Source organism: Podarcis pityusensis, assembly GCF_964106645.2.
Source record: "Podarcis pityusensis genome assembly, chromosome: 4".
Classification (NCBI taxonomy): domain Eukaryota; kingdom Metazoa; phylum Chordata; class Lepidosauria; order Squamata; family Lacertidae; genus Podarcis; species Podarcis pityusensis.
The window spans coordinates 99919505-99940883 of NC_138027.1; the positions used below are offsets into that span (position 1 = coordinate 99919505).

Below are 21379 nucleotides of genomic sequence, written 5' to 3' on the forward strand. Positions count from 1 at the left end.
TTAGAAGTGCTATATAAAACTGTGTATTTTAGTTTGAATGAAATTTGTGATCTTGGAAAAAGCATATATTTATTGACACTGCATTTAGACTTTATATGTAAATCTTTATTTATGGGTTTTTTCCTTGGTACTTCAAAAGAAAGAAAGAAAGAAAGAAAGAAAGAAAGAAAGAAAGAAAGAAAATCCATCTATCGATCTCTTGGGCAAAATAGGTCTTTGCCTGCTTTCTTATTCTGACTTCATTTCCACAGCAAGGAACTAGGAATGGAATACAGTTTATCTTCCTTTGTGTTCTGTTACACTCCTTGAGTAGGAAGATATTTCTATATTCTAAGTTAGGGCATATTTCTGGTTAGTTAATCTGACTAGTTTAAGGGATACCCACATTTTCACTGGGCTAGCAGTGGCTGGTAGCCGCATTCAAATCTTTGCTGTGTGGCTGAGCCTAGCTACCATTTTAATTTCCCATAATGCCCTGATGAAGTGTCACTACCGAGCAAGGTGGGAAATTAAAATGGCACATAGATGGCTGTTTGGAGCTTGTATAGATTGGAGTCCGTAGTGGCCCTGCCAGCAATCATAAAAAGAAGGTTGCTTTTTCAAATAGATGTTCAGATTCTAACGCAGGGACGTCCAACTCCCAATAGACTGCAAACTTCTCACAGTATAAAAAAAAATGGCAGTGATCTACCCGCTGTCATAAAAAGACTGGCTATGATCCTACCCAAAGTTGTTGAGCTTTTTTTAGGAAGCCAAAGTTGGGAGGGTTGTTTGTAAGGGGTAAGGGGATCACTGAGGGGCCAGAGATCTACCAGGATCTACCAGGAACACCACGCGATCTACCAGTAGACCGCAATCTACCTGTTGGACATGGCTGTTCTAATGTATATACTGTTACCGAGATATAACTTTATCACAAGGAAACCATTAAGGCCAATTGATTTTCTAAGAGCGGCCGAACCATCCAGAACAGTGAGGTATCCTCCAAACCTTCAATGAGCGGCAGTGATTCCTCTCTGAGATAATAGAAGCTTAGAATAGTTATATTGGTAAGAGGTGGCTTCAGTCTAGCAGCATTCCTGAAGAGATAAAAAGCAGCCCTTGAAATGATAGGTCATTAGCCCTGTTCAAAGAGAACAATATGCGATATGCTCTGAAAGAATGGCAGTTGAGAAGCCTTAGTTCCTCTAGGAATTCCCTGGATCAGAAGCAAGCGGCTTTACCCTTTTGCGTGCAAAGTGAAGTACGCTTAAACGTCCAGCTACCGGGTTTCTGAATCAATAGGACAATTCTGAAGTCAGGTTTCAGAGCATTGATGGAACAGCTGGGGTGGTCAAAATAAGACAAATTCAAACTTTAGGTACTGTATTACCTAGCTCAGGTTTCAGCAAGAAGTTGGGCAGAAGTAAAGGCAGTGAACAGCTCCACGGCAGATTTCTTTTTGTGTACTCTTTATTTATTTACTGAATTTCTACCCTTTGGATTTGACAGCTAATAAGCAGTCAGTATAATGATTCTTCTGAATCCTCTGCATGCATGTTTTCAGAGGAGTGGCATTAGTCAAGATATGACATGGGAGTTAGTTCGACCCTTGGCTAAGGATATCTGAAATATCCTCTGAGGAATTTATCAGAACTCTCCACTTCCCAAAGAATCCCTTGGATGCTTTCAATGACAACTGTGTTTTTGGCTTCACATATTAAGGAGGCCGTTTCAGAAGTTGTAAACAAATTGTGTTCTAGCAGCTGGAACAATTTATTGAAATAAGCTTGATCAGATTGTAAACAATCTTTGACAGGCAGCCAATTTTGAGAGGAAGGACCCTCTTGAAAGAAAGGGGGGATAAACAAATGGATAAATTGCAGAGGAAACAGAGTTTAAGATTTCTTGAAAAGCTCAACCTCCACAAAGAATGTAGAGAACCCTGAGGCCATGAAACTGAATCCCAAAGAACAAAACCAGAAAAGGGAACCTTTGTTCCAGTGGAGTAGTTCTGGAGGGCTTCATTTAGGCACATACCAGGGCTGCCTCTCAGCAGGAGTATCAAAAATCCTTCTAGTTTTGACAGACACCAGGTTGCAGCTGTGATATAGATGTCATTTCAAAGGACCTGTGATGAAATGAAGTGGGGGAGGGAGGGGTTGAGAAAAAAGGTGGCAAAGTACAGAATTCAAGCCAGTGGCAAAGCCAGATCCTTGCAGTAATGAAATGATGATCAGAGGATCTGACAATCAAAGCAGAGTTCTAGTAGTATCAGACTAGACTGTGCTTCACTATAGAACTTCTCTGTAGAATCTTGCTGATAATGTCAGGAGGTTTCCCATATGAATCTCATTTAACTACGATTCGGAATGAACATTAACACAAACCACTGCATTTCAAGCTGGCAACTCATTTGTGAAGGGCCACAATTCGACACCCACAGTCGTCTGTTGCGAAGCCCTGCTGCTGCAAATGCAACAGATCCACCTTAATTTGACGTTTTGGGTGGAGGTAATAGGAGGAATGGAGAGAATTTGTTTGTCAGAATACTAGATATAAAACAGTTCTTACCAGGATTGATCAGGGGGAGGGTGCTTGCCAGTGAATGTTGTAAAAACTGGATTGGATTGGATGAATTTTGAGGGAAGGTCTATAGCAACTAGCCCTATCTGGTGATTGTTTTTGCTCCGCTCTTGAGGCCCATCCTCAGTCATGTTCTGTAGGCAGAATTTGGAAAGCAAGCATGAAAGCTGAAATTGATTTTATCAAGTGCTCCCTAACTCACATCTCTTGCCATAGGGAGACTGCTTACACCACAGCAGCTACTACTAAGAATTGTGTTACATCCTCTGGCTTAGGGACTTGCCAAAGATCAGAATACACGAGATCATTCTGCAGTTTATCCATCTGAAAGGACTTAGTAACCAGTGAAAAGGTAAATGGTTTTTACTTTCATCCTCCAACACCATGGGATGACATCCATTGATCTTCTCCCAGGATGGCCACTTGGGAAAACACCTGAACCGGTTACTTGGCCAGGCTTGAACTATATCTAATGCATCATTTATCTAAATTTCTTCACAGCAATATTTCATATTGAGTCTGATAGTTGTTTGAAATGATTGCATTTAGTAACACATTACAGTATTAAGATTTAATGATTTCTTCACATCTTTGCTTAAGTATGCAGAAGCATCTCTCAAGTCTCTCAAACAGTAGTATTTTTATCCCAGTTATATTTTACTGGCAAAGTCCAAATGCAGTTTATAATGTTTGCCTGAATTTGAGATTTTGGGAACACAAGAAGCTGGCATAAAGCAAGTCAGTGTAAGAGATGGCAGCATAAAGTTATAACAGATCCAAACTCCATTCAGCAACGAGACTGCTGCTGGCTGAGCCAGCCTAATCCTGGCAGAGAGAGAGAAAACAAGCCTCTAAAATACTGTTATAATTACGCCACCCTTTTTGCTGGCTTAAATTATGGTGGATTTCCAGATCATGTGACCAAGCTGAACAGGCTTAGGATCCAACCTAATTGACCCCCCCCCCCCCCCGGTTTCACCACATCACATCCCTGGAACATCCCCCTTTCAGGGTTTACACTAGCTTAAGAGCCACCTAACTTGTTTCATCCACTTGGGGGCTGGCAGAGCTGGGATGGGAGGGATACATCGTGATAGGCAGCTCCCCATTTATGTGGGGGTTACGTTCTGAGGCACTGAACGTATTTGAAATACACCATTGAAAAAGCCCGTAAACACTTCGTTCTGCTCTTTTTGTGACATTTCTATGACTTTTTCAGGTCATTCTGGGTTTGGCGCGATGTGTCTATGTGCAGTTGCGCACATATTGGATGCACCTAAAATGGCAGCTGCCTATATATACCAGCTGAATTGAGGATGAGTGATTTAAGCCTTCATATTCTGGCTATGCCAAGCAGTTTATGGCTTAGTCAGAGAACCACTGGATTCTAACCCACTCATCCTGCTGTAGGATTGCTCCCTAAATTAAGCTGGGTGATATTTAACTAACCTTTACTCAGAGTAAAATGAACGTTACTAAGTTAGGTCAGTGAGTTTACTCTGAATAAAACATAGTTGACTACCACCCACTGGTTTTAACCACATATTTTCATTGCTATTATGTTATGTATTTTTATTTAGTTTGTTGTTCTTTCGAGTTTTAATATACTATTTTTTGAGAGTTGCATTTAAAGCTTTTTTATTAGAAAGCTAAGATACAAATTTCTTCAGGTCAAATAGAGACATGTATACATATTTTAAGTTTTTGCTTCGCTGTGCAATTTCTTTATGAACCCTGGAGTTTTGCATATATAAACAGAGTTTTTGGATTGTTCCTATTGTTTTGGAAACCATGTGGAAAAGAACCTCAGAAAACCTTAGTCAAACCACCGTTACAGCTCCTGCTGTGGTTGTATGTTCCTTTTAAGTCTATGAGGACCAATCTTTGTGCTGAGCTTTATTGAAAGTTTAAATTGCAGCCAGCACAAAACAAGTACCCAGTATAATACAGTTTTAGAGGGCAGCAAATACATTAATGTCCTCTCTCTATCGGGTCTTTGGTTATAAATCAAGAAGATTATTAAGGTGCGGTAATTGTAACAAATTTCATGAATCTGTGAGGTTATTTTCCTCTTATAGTTTAATATTTTGCTCTGTTTAATAGCATAATCCTTTCTTGTGCAAATTAAATGTAATAACTCTTCTTTATTCATTTTGCTTTGAAAAAGCACTTGTAAAAGAGAGTGGATATTTAATGACAAGAGCAAAAAATGTTGGTACACAGTCTAGCCAAAGCTGAACACATGATTTTTATAGAAGAGTTAAGCATTTGTCTAACAGCACACTTTTGTGCATATTTATTGAGATGTAAGTCCTTTTGTATTCAATGGGATTTACTCCCATTTCAGTGCTCATATGATTGCAGCCTTTGGGAACAAGCTGATGCACAAAATGCTGGTTTAAGGCAAGCTGGTAATAAAGTTGTAAATGGATATTGCCAAAGGATTTCCTCCTTTAATTCTTGGCTTCCTTCAGATCATGTCCATAGATTTTAGTTGATCACTCAGTTCACAGAACCAGCAAGTTGGCCAAAGAAACAGGCAGTCCTGAAATCCTGTGTGAAGATTATATAGCCTTCCTGTCTTTCATGTATGTTCAATACAATCAGAATCAGGGCTCATAGAAGCCAACAAAATAAAAAAGTGATGCTTTGATATACTGTACTTTAAATATATTAAAAAATATTTCTAATATTTTTGTGATGCTTTCTGTTGTTTCTGTGCACAAGCCTCTTGGAGTACCTCATACTAGAAAAGTAGGCTATAAAATAAAAAAGTGATACAGTGGTAAGAACAAATCCCACAGTTTGTTTTGTTCTTGTGAACACATCCCTTGCCACAGAAGACAGCAAAGTGTTGATCCCCAGTGGAAACTAGGCAGTTCTATCCAGATTTGCTTTCCTACTATAATGCATCCTAGTTTAGGTATTTTTTTACACAGATTTAACACATTTCTGTTATGAATCAGTTCCCTCCCACATTTAATACCTTTGCCACTGTTCAGTGTTGAGATTTGTTGGGAAAGGGACTCAGCCTTAATTCACAAAGCAGTCAACAGATTTGTAAAAAGAAAACTCGTCTGTGCTTGTCAAAGATGCAGGAATTCATTAAACTGTATTTAAAGAGCACATTTATACTTTAGGGATTTTGATGATAAAAGTCACTTTCCCTTGCCAATGTCATGAAGCAACTGTCATAAAACTGTGGCACTTTTATTGATGCTAAAAATCATATGTAATTTGACTTTTACAGCAGGTAATAGAATCCTTCTGGTTTACTGTTTATGGTTTATTGGATCATTCCAAGGTTCTCTTAATTATTCATCCTCACGAGAATGACAATTATTACAAAGGGGGTTTGGCGAAATCTTGTTTTGGTTCAAATAACCCGACACAAACAATTACCAATTACAATTTTTGGCCACAGCAGTCTATGTCTTGGCCACTTTATTCCAGAATAGCAATAGTTGAGTAGAAAGTAGAGCCATGGGAGGAAGCCGTAGTTCATCTTTTAAGAGTGTTATTTAAGAGAATAACTCTATGGCAGTGGTGGGGAACCCAAGATTTGGGGGCCAAATGTATCCTAGGCCCCTTCATTGAGCCCTTGGGGCTCTCCCTTGGCAACACCTCTTCTCCAGACCAATCCCTGCTCCCTGCTTCGCTTCTTACTGGCCATACTCTAGACCATCTTTAAGAGCTTTTGCCTGGATTGTGGCCTTGATCTGTGATAATGCCTTCTGCGTCCTAGATGAACAGTTGTGTGTATTGAAGCCTCTGACTTCCACATGGCTAGATTTCAGCCTACTATATCAAGCATCACACCTGCTGCTCCACCCATTTATGCCACTGGCCTCTCCTACCACTGGTATGTGGCCCCTGGAAGGTTACTCATGAGATAATGAAAACGTTTCCTGTCCTATGGCCTGGTTCCCAGTGAAGTGGCAAACCTGTGTGGCAGGAGGTGTGCTCACAAGATCAGGATGGAGCGAGAAAGAGAGAGGAGGGGGACTTCTCCATAGGAACTGGAGAAGTATGGAAGAAATGTGGAGGTATTCTAGCCTCGCTGTCTACATAGCATGCTAGGTTTCTATGTGCAGGAACTTATTTATTATTTAGGGAGGGTTATTCCACCACCTTCAATGTGAGTGATATATGCCAGATATGGATTTGGCACCTGAGAAAGAACAAAGGGCAGGAATCACCTAACAGATCCCTGCACAAGGACTCATGCAGTTGGGCTCTCCCCGTCCTCTTCCCTCATATATCAAAATTGGTTTTGGGAGGCTGCGAGACCCCTCAGAAGAGCATGTGAGGGGAGGGGGATCATTCCTTCTGGCAAGCTGAAATGCTTGATTTGATGAAATGATGAACTTAGCATGAGGTAGAATTCTTCCCTAGGCCTATATCATGGTGGCCCTTTCTGTGGCATCAGTGGTCAAAATGGCACAGGTAGCAGGTATTTGTGGCATCGGTGGACAGGAGCAGAAGCACCCAAGGGCTCAGCTATGGTCTAAAATCAGTCCTTCACTTCCATGTACTTGTGTCCTGCTATTCTGTTGCCTGCTGTCCAGAACAGTAGACCAGAGGCAAAACTGCATGAAAACATCAGGGGTATCTGAACTACAGAGAGCAGCTGAGTAGCTTAGTCTCATGCTCAGAGCTGATTTGTGGCACATTTGCCCCCAAGGCTAGCTGCTGCTGCTCCATATGATACATTGGCAAACATTTAGTGCAAAAATACCCATTTTGCTCTCCATACCTTTGATCTCTCTTCACTCAATGGAAATCTCACTGTCTTTCAAAAAGGAGAAAACACTTAGTCCCAGAAAGTGTCTGAATGCCCTTCCTTTGATGAGATGTGACTTCAGCTTGACATGAACATGCCCATTCCAATAGCTGGGTAGTAAGCCCCAGGATAAGCCATAGCTCAGCTGGCAAGACACTGTTATAGACACGATAGCTGCTTGGTCATAACTACAATAAAAATTAACCTTTTGGAAGCTGTGTAAAGTTTCAGTCATAAGGGCCAAAATAAGCTGTGAAAACAAGGATTAACTTCCCAGCAACAATCCCACCAGAACAGAAGCTACTTCCTTTTCAAATGAAAATGAAGCACATACAGGCACTTCTGTATACTTAGATGAACATGAAAATATCAGCCTGCTCATTTTTCTTAATCTCTGTGTCCAAACACTAGGACCAACAAAGAATCTCTTATTGATGCTACAAAGAAAAAGAAAGATGAAAGCCTGCAAACCATGTGTGTGTTTGTGTTCAAGTGCTGTGTTACCTGTCCTACAAGTTCTCAGAAGTTTCTTCTTCCACAAAAGAGGCTTCTCTTTTTCTTCCTCATTCAAATGGCACAAGAATTTCTTTATAATTTCTTGTGAGTTTGGTGGGGTTGAGCTTATCTTATCATTATCTTACCTTTTGCTGCAGATTATACATGTGTTTTCTTTCACACATGGTTTGCAGGCTTTCATCTCTCTTTTTCTTTGTAGTGTTCAGAAGAGATTCTTTGTTGGTCCTAGTCTTTGGCATGTCTCTGCGCCAAGACAAAAGTGTGGCGGATCCTTATCTGAGAGATGTTGTTTTCAGATGATGCAGACTTGAGGAAGCTCTACAGAGACTCAGCTACCATTTTGCTCAAGCCTGCAGGGAGTTGGGCCTTGCCATCAGCCTGATGAAGACCAACATCTTGGGTTAGGATGTTGCCTGCATTGGTGACCACATGGTTGAGGTAGTAGAACATTTTGTCTGTCTGGGTTCCACCATAGCCAGCAATCTCTCCATCGACACTGAATTGGACAAGTGTATCCGCAAAGCAGCTGTGGCAATGGCTCACATCTCCAAAGGGTATGGAAGAATGTGGTGCCAACATCCAATACCAAGGTGAAGAAAGTCTACAAGGCTTATGTGTCAGTCAGGAGCAATGCCTCAACGCCTTCCATATGTGCTGCATCAGGAGGATTTTGGGTATCACATGGCAGGACAGAATTCCAAACAATGATGTGCTCTCCCAAGCCCACATTTCCAGCATGTTCACACTCCTGTCTCAGTGATGTCTACGCTACCTTGGTCATGTCCGCAGAATGATGTCAGGATCTCCCAAGGATGTGCTTTATGGGGAGCTGGCTTCTGGCACCATACCCATTAGCAGACCAGCTCTGTGTTATAAAGATGCCTGCAAACATGACATGAAGGCTGGCAACGTCAATCCCACTATGTAGGAATCCCTTGCAGAAGACAATGGTGCCTGGAGACAGACAGGTCCTGCATCCGCAGCAGAGACCAGAGGAGGAATGGCTGCTGGGAGGAGCGCAGAGACAAGAAACGCTGTGGTGCATCTGCAGCAGCACATCCAGATGCCTTCATCTGCCCCAGCTGCAACATGTCTCTCCTGTATGGGTCTCTAGAACCACAGCAGGCACTGCAACCTTCTAAGAGCTTGGCCTCATCCCCAAATGCACACTCCTCCATTGTCTCCTGAGGCAGATGGATGCCAGCCAAACATTTGTGTAGTGCTCAGCGCTCTGTAGCTTCTCCCACTGCCCAAACTTCCTGACCTGAAAAGGCTCAATGAGTTGCCTCGTTATGTCTTTCCCTGGACTTTAATTGGGACATGGCAAAGTGGGGCAGCTGACTACCAACCCCCTGAGTGTAGGGTGCTAATTTTGTTTTTAAGGGAAGTGTTCCCTTTAACTTTTAAGAAATCTGCATTGTTTTCTTTAGAAGGAACAGGTGTTTAGGCACATGACAGACTTCTCACACCCAAGGATGTAATGGCATTTTCAGGAAGTTTGAGCAGGAAGGCTTCACAATGCAGACTACCAGATAGATGATTTGCAAATTAAGTAACAAATTCTCTCGGCTACTTTTAAATTAAGGAGAATGCAACAACCACAAAATCCCACAAAATAGGTCCCCCCTCCCCAAAAAGTTTTTATTTCCTCCTTTGATAATTTTTGAATACAGTTTCTTTTCTCATTAACTACAGTAATGAAGAGTTGTCAAGGAGTGGGGGGAATGGAAGACATTTTCACCACAGCCCTAATTTGTTTGTGTGACAGAAAAAATGTGTGCTGGTTAGTTGATTAGTTCTTTGCTTTGTTCTTGTACAGACTGTCTGTGACACTGATCATTTAACTTGTGACTTTGCTTTTGCTGTAAAGTCTAAATTATTTTCTGAGTGTTTTCACATACGTTGCTTAAAAAGCTCTTTGAACCTCTCTTTTGCTTTTTATGTGAATTCATGTACATTGTTGACATAGGCTGGAAAGTGCCATATTTAAAAAGCTTGGCTATTCTGTAACTTGACATAGGAAGTGAAAGATGTTGTCTTAAAAAAAAATTGCCTTTGAGTAAAGTCAGATGCAACATAATGAGGCTGGTTTAGAAATAGCCAGACTAATTTGCAGATATAGGAGCATAACCCTTCTTCAGAGTTTGCATGTCTTCAAATTTTGCAATAGTCTTGACTAAAAGTAAAGGACCAAATGCATTTTAGTATAAAACACATCTGTACAATGGCATAAAATATGTACCGGTATTTAAATGCATATTTTGCAATAAAATATTTTGGTAATATTTAGATACAAAATTTCATGCTTTTTTAAAACGCAGATTAAAAAATGGGACAGAAAACACTTCTGAATGAATATGTGGGAAATTGACACAGTACAGAAATAGACTGATCCGTCCATCCTTCACCTCACCATATGCAGTTTAAACATACTGTTTCCTCTTCCACGACAGTCTGTTTTGCAAATGTTGGGTTTTTGTGATTATTTTGAATGGCACAAAAATGGCTGCAAATTGTACTGATTTACTTGCACCAATGAATAGCTTATTCTCCAGTATCACCCTGTCAAATGGTAAAGAGATTTTAAAAAACAATATATCAGATTCTGATGGGTGATAAAATGGTCATCTGCATACACCACTACATGCATGTCATATGGGATTGGGATTTGGTTCCTCAAGCAACCTTTTTATACATAACATAATTTTATGAAAAACATGTATCTAAATTGTGTCTCCTGTAAGCTATTGTTTTAGGAGCAATGAGGGGCCACAATTTGACTGAAAGTGGGGGCAGTGTCTGTCTCTCTGTGTGTGTGTACACATTTCATCAAGGTGCCTTCAACTCTCCCCCGCCACCCCAGTAATTTGATTATGTTTCCTCTGTTACTCTTTCTTTTGGAGTGGTGTGGGAAGTCATTCCCATAACATGGAAACCATCTTGTGACTGTGACGCCCCAGAGAACAAAATGCTGATTTTGGGCTGGGGACATGAGTGTAATCACCTGTTTTTGTAGAGCAGATTTGGAAAAGTATAGGGCTGGTTCACACATTCACATTCAGCACTTGATTTGCATGTGAGAATGAGCCATGACCTGTGAATCATCACTTGTAGAACTTGCATTTCGTCTCATGTCATCCTGAATGCAATGGATTAGCTTGAGGAGGGAAATGGTGCAGGAGGAAAAGGTTGAACACACACGCCTGCTTTGAAGTAAACAACAACAGACACCCCAAAGCAACGCATGAAGGATCCTGACCATGGGTCTCCCATAGCATGTTTAGTTGGGCCTTCAGCTGCTAGTCACTCAATGTTGAGTAAAGATGTGATATGAAATCAAGCACTATATGAGGGGAAAGCCCACAATTTGTCATGCTGTCTTCCATTCCCCTTCTCTGAAAGAAAGCTAATATTGATCTATATATTACAAGACCATTCTAAGGACATGGCGTTGCTCATGCAGAATGTTATGAAGGGTAAGCTGTGCCTCGGGATGTAACAAGGGACTTGGTAGATCAGATCAAAGGTCCAGCACCCTGTTTTCATCTGTGGCCACCCAAAAACTCTGAGGAAGAGCACATCTAGGATATGGATGGAACAGTACTCCCTGTTGGCACTTGGGGGTATAATTCCTCTGAACATGGAGGTTCCCTTTAGATATAATAGCTAATTGCAAATATGTGCAGTCATATCACAAATGTGGCTTTCAATCATAGGATCATAGAGTTGGAAGGGATCCCCAAAGGTCATCTAGTCAGAACCTCTACAATGCAGGAATCTCAGCTGAAGCATTCATGACAGATGGCCACCCAACCTCTGCTTAAAGGCTTCCAATGAAGGAGAGTCCCCCAGCACCCGAGGGAGACCGTTCCACTTTTGAACAGCTCTTATGGTCAGAAAGTTCCTCCTGATGTTTACTCAGAATCTCCTTTCTCGTAATGGAGATTTGCTTGTCATTCTGTTAACCCCACATTTTCCAGTGGTGCTACTATTGCACCTGGCGCTGCATGCGCTATTTGCACTTCAGTCTGTTTATCTCTTGCATTCTCTGTCTCCTCTTTGTTTCTTTGAATCCCCATAGCTGAGATCAAGGCTGTATCGGCCGTCTGAATCTCTTGTTGTTGCACTTGAGCTGTGCCAGATACTGCTGTCATTCAGAAGCTTAGCAAGGGGATTATGTATTGAAATGATTCCTAAGATATCTTTAAAAAGAAGGAATCTGTAAGAATAAAGGATTTGTCCTGACTTGTCACAGATGGATTACTGCATGCAATACTATAGGGTGATAAAGTGATGGCGTGCAGTGGTAATCCCCCTCATTGGCTTATCAGTTTGTGTACTGTTAACATACAGTCATATTTTTCTTATTCATGATCTCTTACTGTACCTCAAAGCATATTTGTTAAAACTGAAAGCTGTTATCTCTAACGACATCTAAAATCAAGGATGCATGTTTCTCTGTTTGTCTGATACTGTTAGGAGGAATCGTATTATCTGTAGTAAATTGGGCTGGCTATACATAGTCATTTCACTTGATATACATTATAATTACCCATCAAGTTACCTGTACAGATTCATCATTATAGACTATTCTTCATCTTCAGGGGAAGGGGCATAGCTCAGTGACAGAACACAAGTTTTACTTGTTCAATGCAAGTTCAAGTGCAAGCTCACAGGTGAGCGTTTCTCGGAAAAACTAATGTTGGGCTGCTGCCAGTCAGAGTATATACGTATTGATCTACTCAAGTGGTTGTTAGTTAGATTAGAATCTGCTTGAGTAGGTGGTAGTTGAATCAATGCACCTTCACGTCTTCATAATAAAGCTCTAGCCTTTTTCCTGATTTTAGTGCTGAACTTGTCTGTAATCAAATAATAATAATAATGATGATAATGGTAATGATAATAATAATATTAATAATTTATTTATACCCTGCCCATCTGGCTGGGTTTCCCCAGCCACTCTGGGTGCCTTCCAACAAAATATTAAAATACAATAGTCCATCAGATATTAAAAGCTTCCCTAAACAGGGCTGCCTTCAGATGTCTCCTAAAAGTCTGGTAGTTGTTTTTTCCTTTGACATCTGGTGGGAGGGTGTTCCACAGGGTGGGTGCCACTACCGAGAAGGCTCTCTGCCTGGTTCACTGTAACCTCACTTCTTGCAGTGAGGGAACCACCAGAAGGCCGTTGGCGCTAGACCTCAGTGTCCGGGTAGAACGATGGGGGTGGAGACGCTCCTTCAGGTATACTGGGCCGAGGCCGTTTGGGGCTTTAAAGGTCAGCACCAACAGTCTGAATTGTGCTCAGAAACGTACTGGGAGCCAGTGTAGGTCTTTCAAGACCGGTGTTATGTGGTCTTGGCGGCCGCTCCCAGTCACCAGTCTAACTGCCGCATTCTGGATTAGTTGTAGTTTCCGAGTCACCTTCAAAGGTAGCCTCACCGTAAAGTGCATTGCAGTAGCCCAAGCGGGAGATAACTAGAGCACGCAGCACTCTGGTGAGACAGTCTGTGGGCAGGTAGGGTCTCAGCCTGCATACCAGATGGAACTGGTAAACAGCTGCCCTGGACACAGAATTGACCTGGATGATACATGAACAGAGTTCCATGGTATGATAGAATCATAGGATCATAGAACTGTAGAGTTGGAAAGGACCATGAGGGTCATCTAGTCCAAGCCTCCTGCATTGCAGGAAACTTTTGCCCAGTGTGGGGTTCAAACCTACAACCCTGAGCTATCCCAGAAAACTAGCTTAGCACTGTAGGAAGAAAACTAAAGAAAAGTGCTGACAGCTGCTGATGTCCTTTTTCTTTACCTCAACATGTACTGCAGATGTTTTGCCTGAGGAACCGCCTCCCAAAATGCCTCAGATTTTGCTTTAGGTGCAATTAAATGGTAAGTGTATTAAGGGCTAATGAGTGACTTGATTCCATGAATCAGCCCTTCAATTAATCCACAACATATTTGTTTACTCAAGATGGCAAACCAGGTCCTGTGCCAAATGCCTCCTTGTTTCATGGAAATACCAGGCATTTGAGAAAATAACAGATTCTTAATGCATAGTTAGTTGTTGAAAGCTTTGCTGATGACACATTAACAGTATTATTAAGACTATTGAAACAAAAGATGTTAGTGTCAGCAAGTGTGGTGTAGTACCCTATAATTGGGGAATAATGAGAAGAGTTGGGTGTGGAGGGAAGGGAAGGGAGCCAAAACAAAACAGATGGCTGGCTCAGGCTTACCTAGGAGAAAGTCCCATCAAACTTAAAGAGGTCCCCTTCTGAATGGACATGGAGAAAGTTGCACTGTCACAGAATCATGGCGCTAGAGGGGGGTCTTGTAAAGCATCTAACTCAGTTCAGTGCTCAGTGAAGAAGACCCAGAACTGGCGCATTCGCAGCACATGGCTGTTCAGAGATTTGCAGAGTTGACATACCAAGGCAACCATAGAGACAATCCTTCAGCCCACCAACTGCTTACTGCTCTCTTCTGCTAATGCTAAAAACTTGGCAACTGCTTGAGAGATGCATGGGTCATTATCCGTAGATATTTACCATAATTAATGGTAAAGAGCTCGGCAGAGGGTTAATTAGATGTTCACGAATATCATAGTACAAATTGCAAGACGTGAGGCATGTCCCACTGTTTTCACCTGAAGTTCATTACATAGGAGTCCATTGGAATGCTGTACAGTATCTTCCTAGCAGGACTTGGGAAAGCAAAGCATTCATTCTGGCAGACACAAAGGCTTTTTGACATATTAGCACATGCAGGTTGTTAATTTAATATGCTGGATGAAAGTTGTTTTCTCCACCCCTTCATCTAAATCATCAAGAACGCTGAAGATTAACAGCACTCCACCAGAAGCCTCTCTCCAGTTTGACAATGAACATGTGAAACCTCTCACTTTTTAACTCCTCAAATGGATTGTGGTGGCTGCTTCATGAGTGTACTTACCTAGAGCAGAGGGGGAGGAGGTATTCTGCCACTTTGCATTACAGCTCTCCACCTGAAGTGATAGTTGGTTACTTATTTGCTTGCCATGTTATGCCAAAGTTGATTTTTGTGTATCAGAGATGTTAAGTGTAATGCAAATGCCTACTACATATTCATACATTTGTTCTTAGGCTAAAGTGCTCTGCTTGTAAAGCCATCTAAGCTGGAGATATGTGAGCACCAAAAAGGCAATTACTTCACTCCATCAGTTTGGACTAAAAAAGAATACCATTAAGCTCTTTGCTTTAAATTTATTGTTCTAACAGGGAACAAGGAGAAGATTCTGTTGGGACACAAGTACAAGTATCCAAATTAGGAAGCTTTTATTCAATTATAATATGACAATGCCAGGCAGCTTTGTTTGCACAATCTGTAATTTACTAAATTTATGCACCTATCACAAGCAGTGTGCATATCTCTCTTCATTGATAATTTATCACATGGCGGGCAGGCAGAGTAAAGAAAGCCAAATCTAACACAGAGAAAATATTTCTTTCCTTCTTAAAGACTCATGCAAACTAAAAAGCCTTACAGATGCATGTTCTCCACTTGGTGGCCAAAATATGAAGTGGTGATTCTTGCATTGTGAACAAGTCATCATAGATCACCCACCACTGGCAGAACCTTCACACAACCCAGAGTCACCTCAAATGCAACACATCTCACTGGAGTCACTTCACTGAGTCAGATACCCATCACCAAATGCCAAAAGGCAAAGTGGTGATTAGAAGAGATGTCAGCCAATCCAAAGTTATTTGTTGTCAGAGAGGTTTCAGTAGAACTTTTAATTTGGATCTCAGAAATGCAAGACTAACTGCACAGCAGAGAACCCAAGTCACCTTGAGTATGCCCAACAGGGACCTATGGTCACTTACTGACTAGCACATGTGTTTGCAAACAGCTGGCTGTTGAATTCACTTTGTATATGTAGATAGACTCATATCTAAGGTATAAAGTGGCCTGAGTTCACCAATGACAAATTTAAACTAGATTTAAATTGAGTTATTTATTTTGAAGCCTATAGCTTGTTTCTTTTTTAAATCCCGTAGCAAGACAGTATGAGGATTCCTGGATAGTGATAATAAAGGAAAACAGAAGTGTGATCTACCTACACATGCCGTTTCGTCCCTAGTTGATAGGCCTCCTATTCTGGGAGTTATACATTAGTGCTATCACATTCATGTCTTTCTTGTGGGATTCACATACGTATCTGGTTGACCAGTGTGAGAAGGTAGATGTTTGGTCTGATCCAGTAGGTCTCATCTTAAAGGTAAAGGGTAAAGGGACGCCTGACCATTAGGTCCAGTCGCAGATGACTCTGGGGTTGCGGTGCTCATCTCGCTTTACTGTCTGAGGGAGCTTTCGGATCATGTGGCCAGCATGACTAAGCCGCTTCTGGCGAACGAGAGCAGCGCACGGAAATGCCATTCACCTCCCCGCCGGAGCAGTACCTATTTATCTACTTGCACTTTGATGTGCTTTCGAACTGCTAGGTTGGCAGGAAGGTCTCGTCTTACTTGCCATCTTATGTGGCTGATGGTGGATCAACCACACACGCTGGTCTCTGCCATTACACAATGCCCATTAACAGCTTGAGATGAATTTGAATGTGAACAACTATTCCTTTTATTGTTGACTCAAATGAATTGCTGGTTTGTCATTTACCACTGTGAAGCAGCTGTTGGTAGGAGGATAAATTATCCAGCAATATAACGTGCTCATTTTGCAGAATTACATATTTACTTTCTGAGAAATAGTTAATGAAAACTTATCTGGAAGTTGAATGAATACAGAAAAGGTTGATAGAATGATTCAAAGACTACATGCGTTAGGTAATCACAAATAATAATTTTAATAGACTTGAATTATAACCTGAGAGTGTGCATGCAGATGGTTTATTCTTGTAATTGTGGGAATATAGACTACAAATGCATTATTTTTTCAGATATTATGCTGCTGATATACATTTGAATTTATCAATCTATTATGGAAATGGAATAGCCTACATTTGTTGGCCAGTATGCTGAGTCTACAATCTCCTCCCACTCATCTATGCCCCCCAAAGTGTGTGTGATGGGGTGGACTATCATAAAAATATTATTCAGAAATAGTAACACATAGGCTAACTTCCCCAGACTTTGTCAATAAAAAGTAATGGCGTATTCAATGGTGACTTTCTTTCTCACTAATTATAAACCATAATACAGTGGTACCTCGGGTTACATATGCTTCAGGTTACAGACTCTGCTAACCCAGAAACAGTGCTTCAGGTTAAGAACTTTGCTTCAGGATGAGAACAGAAATCCTGCACCGGCGGTGCGGCAGCAGCAGGAGGCCCCATTAGCTAAAGTGGTGCTTCAGGTTAAGAATAGTTTCAGGTTAAGAACGGACCTCCAGAACGAATAAAGTACTTAACCTGAGGTACCACTGTATAGCTACTTTCTCTGCTAACAGCAGCAGTTTCTTCTTATTATTAAAATAACCCTACTTTTTCTTTTGTTAGGAGTTTATTATTACACAAACCAATGAAGACAAAAGATTAAGGAAAGCCCCCCCCCCCGTCCACTGCCTTGTCCCTGGCTAAAAAAATATGAAAATATGTTCAAGTTCTATAGTACCTTCTTCACTCACTCTGGCATGCCATTTCTGTCTAGAAAGGCCAATGTCTGTGTTCTGATGCTGACTCCTGTGGACTGAAATCTAGGTCAGGACCTTCCACCCTTTTCTTCTTGCGTGCTTGGGAGCGGTGATGACTGATTGCTGCAAAGTGAGCTCAAAATCTAGCATCTGAAAAAGATGCTTAAGGTATTTGGCCAGTGCTGGGAGACCTGCTGTTTAAAGTAAACCTTGAAAAAAAATAGCACCTGCCAGATACTCTAGGAGTTGGATTGGTGGGGATGGGAAAGATTTCCTAACTATTTCTAGCTTATTTAGTTCAAGTAATGTTTTAAAAGATCATTATCCCAAACTGAACGTTTGGCAGGAGCACTAAGGCATACAGGGAGCTATTGATGAGTACAAACCATCCAGTTCATTCCTAAATTGGAGCAACTCTCCAAATGCAATGAGGTTATGTATAAATAAAGCAAATGAAATGGGGATATACATCCCCATTTGAGAATGTCCATATGGTCATAGGAGCTGCATGTGTACCCTAGAGCTTCAGCAAGGACAGAGAATCAGGGTAATTCTGTATTCAATTGCAGGACAAAAATGGCGTTCGTTGATTTTGCTGACATTATATTTCTACAGAAAGCAGTGCAGAATCCTAGGTTTCAGCTGGGGAGGAACTGATTGTGGAATGGACTTGGAGTCTACTGCAAATAAAAATTCTTGGCTTTCCTAAAAATTGTTCCGATCCTTTGCCCGAGGAGAAAACCTCTAAATTGAATTGTCATTGTAGTGAAATTTTACTAGTTACTCTAGATGAGATTCACATGTTTTGTACCAGCTGTCTTCTAGTCAGCTCTCTGCAACTCAGTTGTCAAATGCAAATGGCAATAGTAGATTGTCATTGCAGTGGCCTGTTTTCAGCTCCCTCACAAAGGGATGTTATACTGATGTTCTCAAGCAATGGAACTAAGCCTAGATGTGTGATAATTCAATTGCACATGTTTTTAGAGAGGTATGGATGAATCTCAGTTTCTGCATCATTTTGCATTTTTTTTAAGCAGAGAAAAACAGAAGAAAAATCCCTATGAAAATTTATCCTGTCTCAGTTGAAAGGGGCAATTACAGCAGCCCTTTCTATCAGCACAGAGACTTCAGAAGCTGGTGGCAAAGACTGTAGGGCAGCTCTCTCTGGGTGCACCAGGAAGGTCTATGTTCACTGCTGGTGGGTGGGGGTGGAGCAAGAAAGAGAGGATCAGCAATGATGGGAATGATTAAGTGGCAGTTGTTCATCTCAGGAAAATTCAGGTGCAAGAATGCTAAACATGATGCTTGTTTAAGGACTTTCTGGGCCAGCGCTGGGAAACATGGAGGACTGTGGTATATGCAATTGGGTTAAAATGTGGTGTAAACATTTTCTTTCCCCTAGAGCAGTGAAGTCTGAGAGGGGACATAATAACACTTTTCAGATACCTGAACGGCTTTCACAGAGATGAGCCAAAGACTGGTTCTCTGCTCCCCTACAGGGCAGGACTATATTCCATTCTTTTAAGGAAATAATTTATTGCTTCAAGCTATCTTGAAAAGTGGTTTGGAAAGACTGTAAGTAAATTAATAAGGTGCATTCCCCACATCCTTTTTAAAATGGACCCTTTTGCTGCCTCTGGTTTCTTCACCTGCCTTCCCATTTTCTCACTTCCTTCTGTTACTTTGGTTTCCCATGAATATCTACTCAGATACCTCACTAGGCAACTTCTGGTCTTGTAGCAACACACACCTCATTTTCCTTCATTTGCAGCAGCACTTTAAGCTTGTTGTTTTAGCATTAATGTATTTAACTCTCCCATCACTATTTGCTCTTCTCTCGTTCTTTTTCCTCATATTTTCCTGAACTATTCTTGTTCTTATGCAGTGCTAAAAGCCTATGTGAGCTAATGCAAACTGTGATTCTAGGTCTATTGATATGAAAGACAAAGGCTCAACACCAATTCCCTGAAAATCATGGCTTGTAAATTGTGATACAGCCTGAGGAATGCATGCACACACATCTTCCTCCCAGCTCTGGGGCAAATTTCCACCCCTTTTTTCCTTGATAGTTTCAGTTGTGGTTTATGTGTGCACTGATATTAACCATGGTTAATGCAAACCATATTCTTTCATAATAGGGCAGCAGACATGGTTTCATCCATTTTAACCTCTCAACCACCCCCATGAGGAAGGTTAGACTCCCTGAACAATCCTGTAACAAGATCCACCAGGAAGAGCAGGGTTAGGATCCCGTGGATCTCTGGCTGAGCTGGAAGGTTCGTAGCGCAGCTGAGCTATAGCAGCGAAATGCTCATCCTTGGCTCAGTTGGAGATATGCTAGCATATCTCCCCCATTCCAGCTCAGCCAGCTCAACCCAACCTGCTGACCTAAGCCTGGTGATTTTAAGCCAGTGTTTAAGCCCTGTAAAAATGCCATCATAGGGGCAGAACCAGAGAGGGGAGACTAAGGCTGGATCCTGAGCCTGATCAGCTCAGTCACATGACCTCAAAACTCGGACATAAATGAAGGTGGCAGAAATACAGGTGGTGTAACTCAAACTGGATGATGTAACTCTAACTCTATTTTAGATATTCTTTTTTCCTCTGCCTGGCTTAGAACAGCTCAGCCCGTGGTAGCCCCACTGCTGAACGGAATTTGGAGCCAGTTTATTTAACACAGGCTTCACTTATGCTGGGTTCTTCTGCATAGGATTTCTGCCTAAGAGAGAATGGATTGCCCAAAGTCACCAAGTGAGATTTGAACCTGAGTCTGGTCAGTTGCAGTCTATAGCCACCTCTATAGTCACTGCATCATGCTGGCTGTCTAAAACTAATACAGTGGTACCTCGGGTTAGGAACTTAATTCATTCCGGAGGTCCGTTCTTAACCTGAGACTGTTCTTAACCTGAAGCACCACTTTAGCTAACGGGGCCTCCTGCTGCTGCCGCGCTGCTGCTGCGTGATTTCTGTTCTCATCCTGAAGCAAAGTTCTTAACCCAAGGTAATATTTCTGGGTTAGTGGAGACTGTAACCTGAAGCATCTGTAACCTGAAGCTTATGTAACCCGAGGTACCACTGTATATAAATACTGCCATAGCCTGGAACAGGCATAGTTGAAAAAAACAGAAATTTGATTTCAATAGACCTCATTTGCAAAATGAAGTGTTTGAGATCACCACCTGGTGATAAAAGCAACTATGAATGCTGAAACATATAATTTGCTTTTGTTAGTTCTAATATTATTCATTCTCAGACAACAGAGAATATATGTTCTATAACTGAGGGAGGATCCAATAATTTGGATATGTTAGGATGCACTTTCTTTCCACCTAGGATTGCATAGCACAATCTGTTTAATCACTATATTGAATAAAGCTGTAGCATTCTATATGTTATTTTTGTTTTAGAAAAGTGGAGGCTTTTGTTTTTAATATTAAAAATTATCCCTTGCTTCCATTACTATTTCCCCAGAGGTGCAAATATTGAGGGTTTGGTGATATGCAAATCAATTTATTGGTTAAAAGGCAGATGATTTATCTACTACAAATATTTATTATGTGAGTGGAATATTTACTTCCAGAAAAGAAAGAGGAAGCAGTCTTTAAACCTTTTGTTTTTATATGAACTGGAGCTTTAAAACTGTACAGGGACTTGGAATGTTGCACTAAATCCCAAAGTGGTACATTAGTCACCAAAGGTCAACAGATGCAGCCAAAGATCCATGAGAAATTAATTTTTCATGTGGCTTGGCAATTTGTCACATGCAAGCACAGTTCTTTTATACAGCTATGCATTGGGGGGTACAAAGAGAGAGAGGATGTTGGAAGAATGTATTTTAAGTTGTCAAAAACTGGTTCCATAGATGTCAATTGGATTTTTAGACAT

At 41.2% G+C, this 21379-nt stretch overlaps 1 protein-coding gene across 11 annotated transcripts in view; it reads left to right on the forward strand.

Annotated features, from left to right (window-relative positions):
- PCDH9 (protocadherin 9) overlaps positions 1–21379 on the forward strand; it is a 759938-nt gene that overhangs the window by 71834 nt on the left and 666725 nt on the right. The window contains exon 3 of one of the 11 annotated variants that reach the window (XM_081002929.1): positions 8064–8215. The exons of the other annotated variants lie outside the window; for them this stretch is intronic. Within the exon in view, the coding sequence (XP_080859055.1) occupies positions 8064–8093 (30 nt within the window). The 3' untranslated portion in view covers positions 8094–8215. Of the gene's footprint in view, positions 1–8063; positions 8216–21379 lie in introns of those variants that run through there. 11 annotated transcript variants of the gene reach the window in all.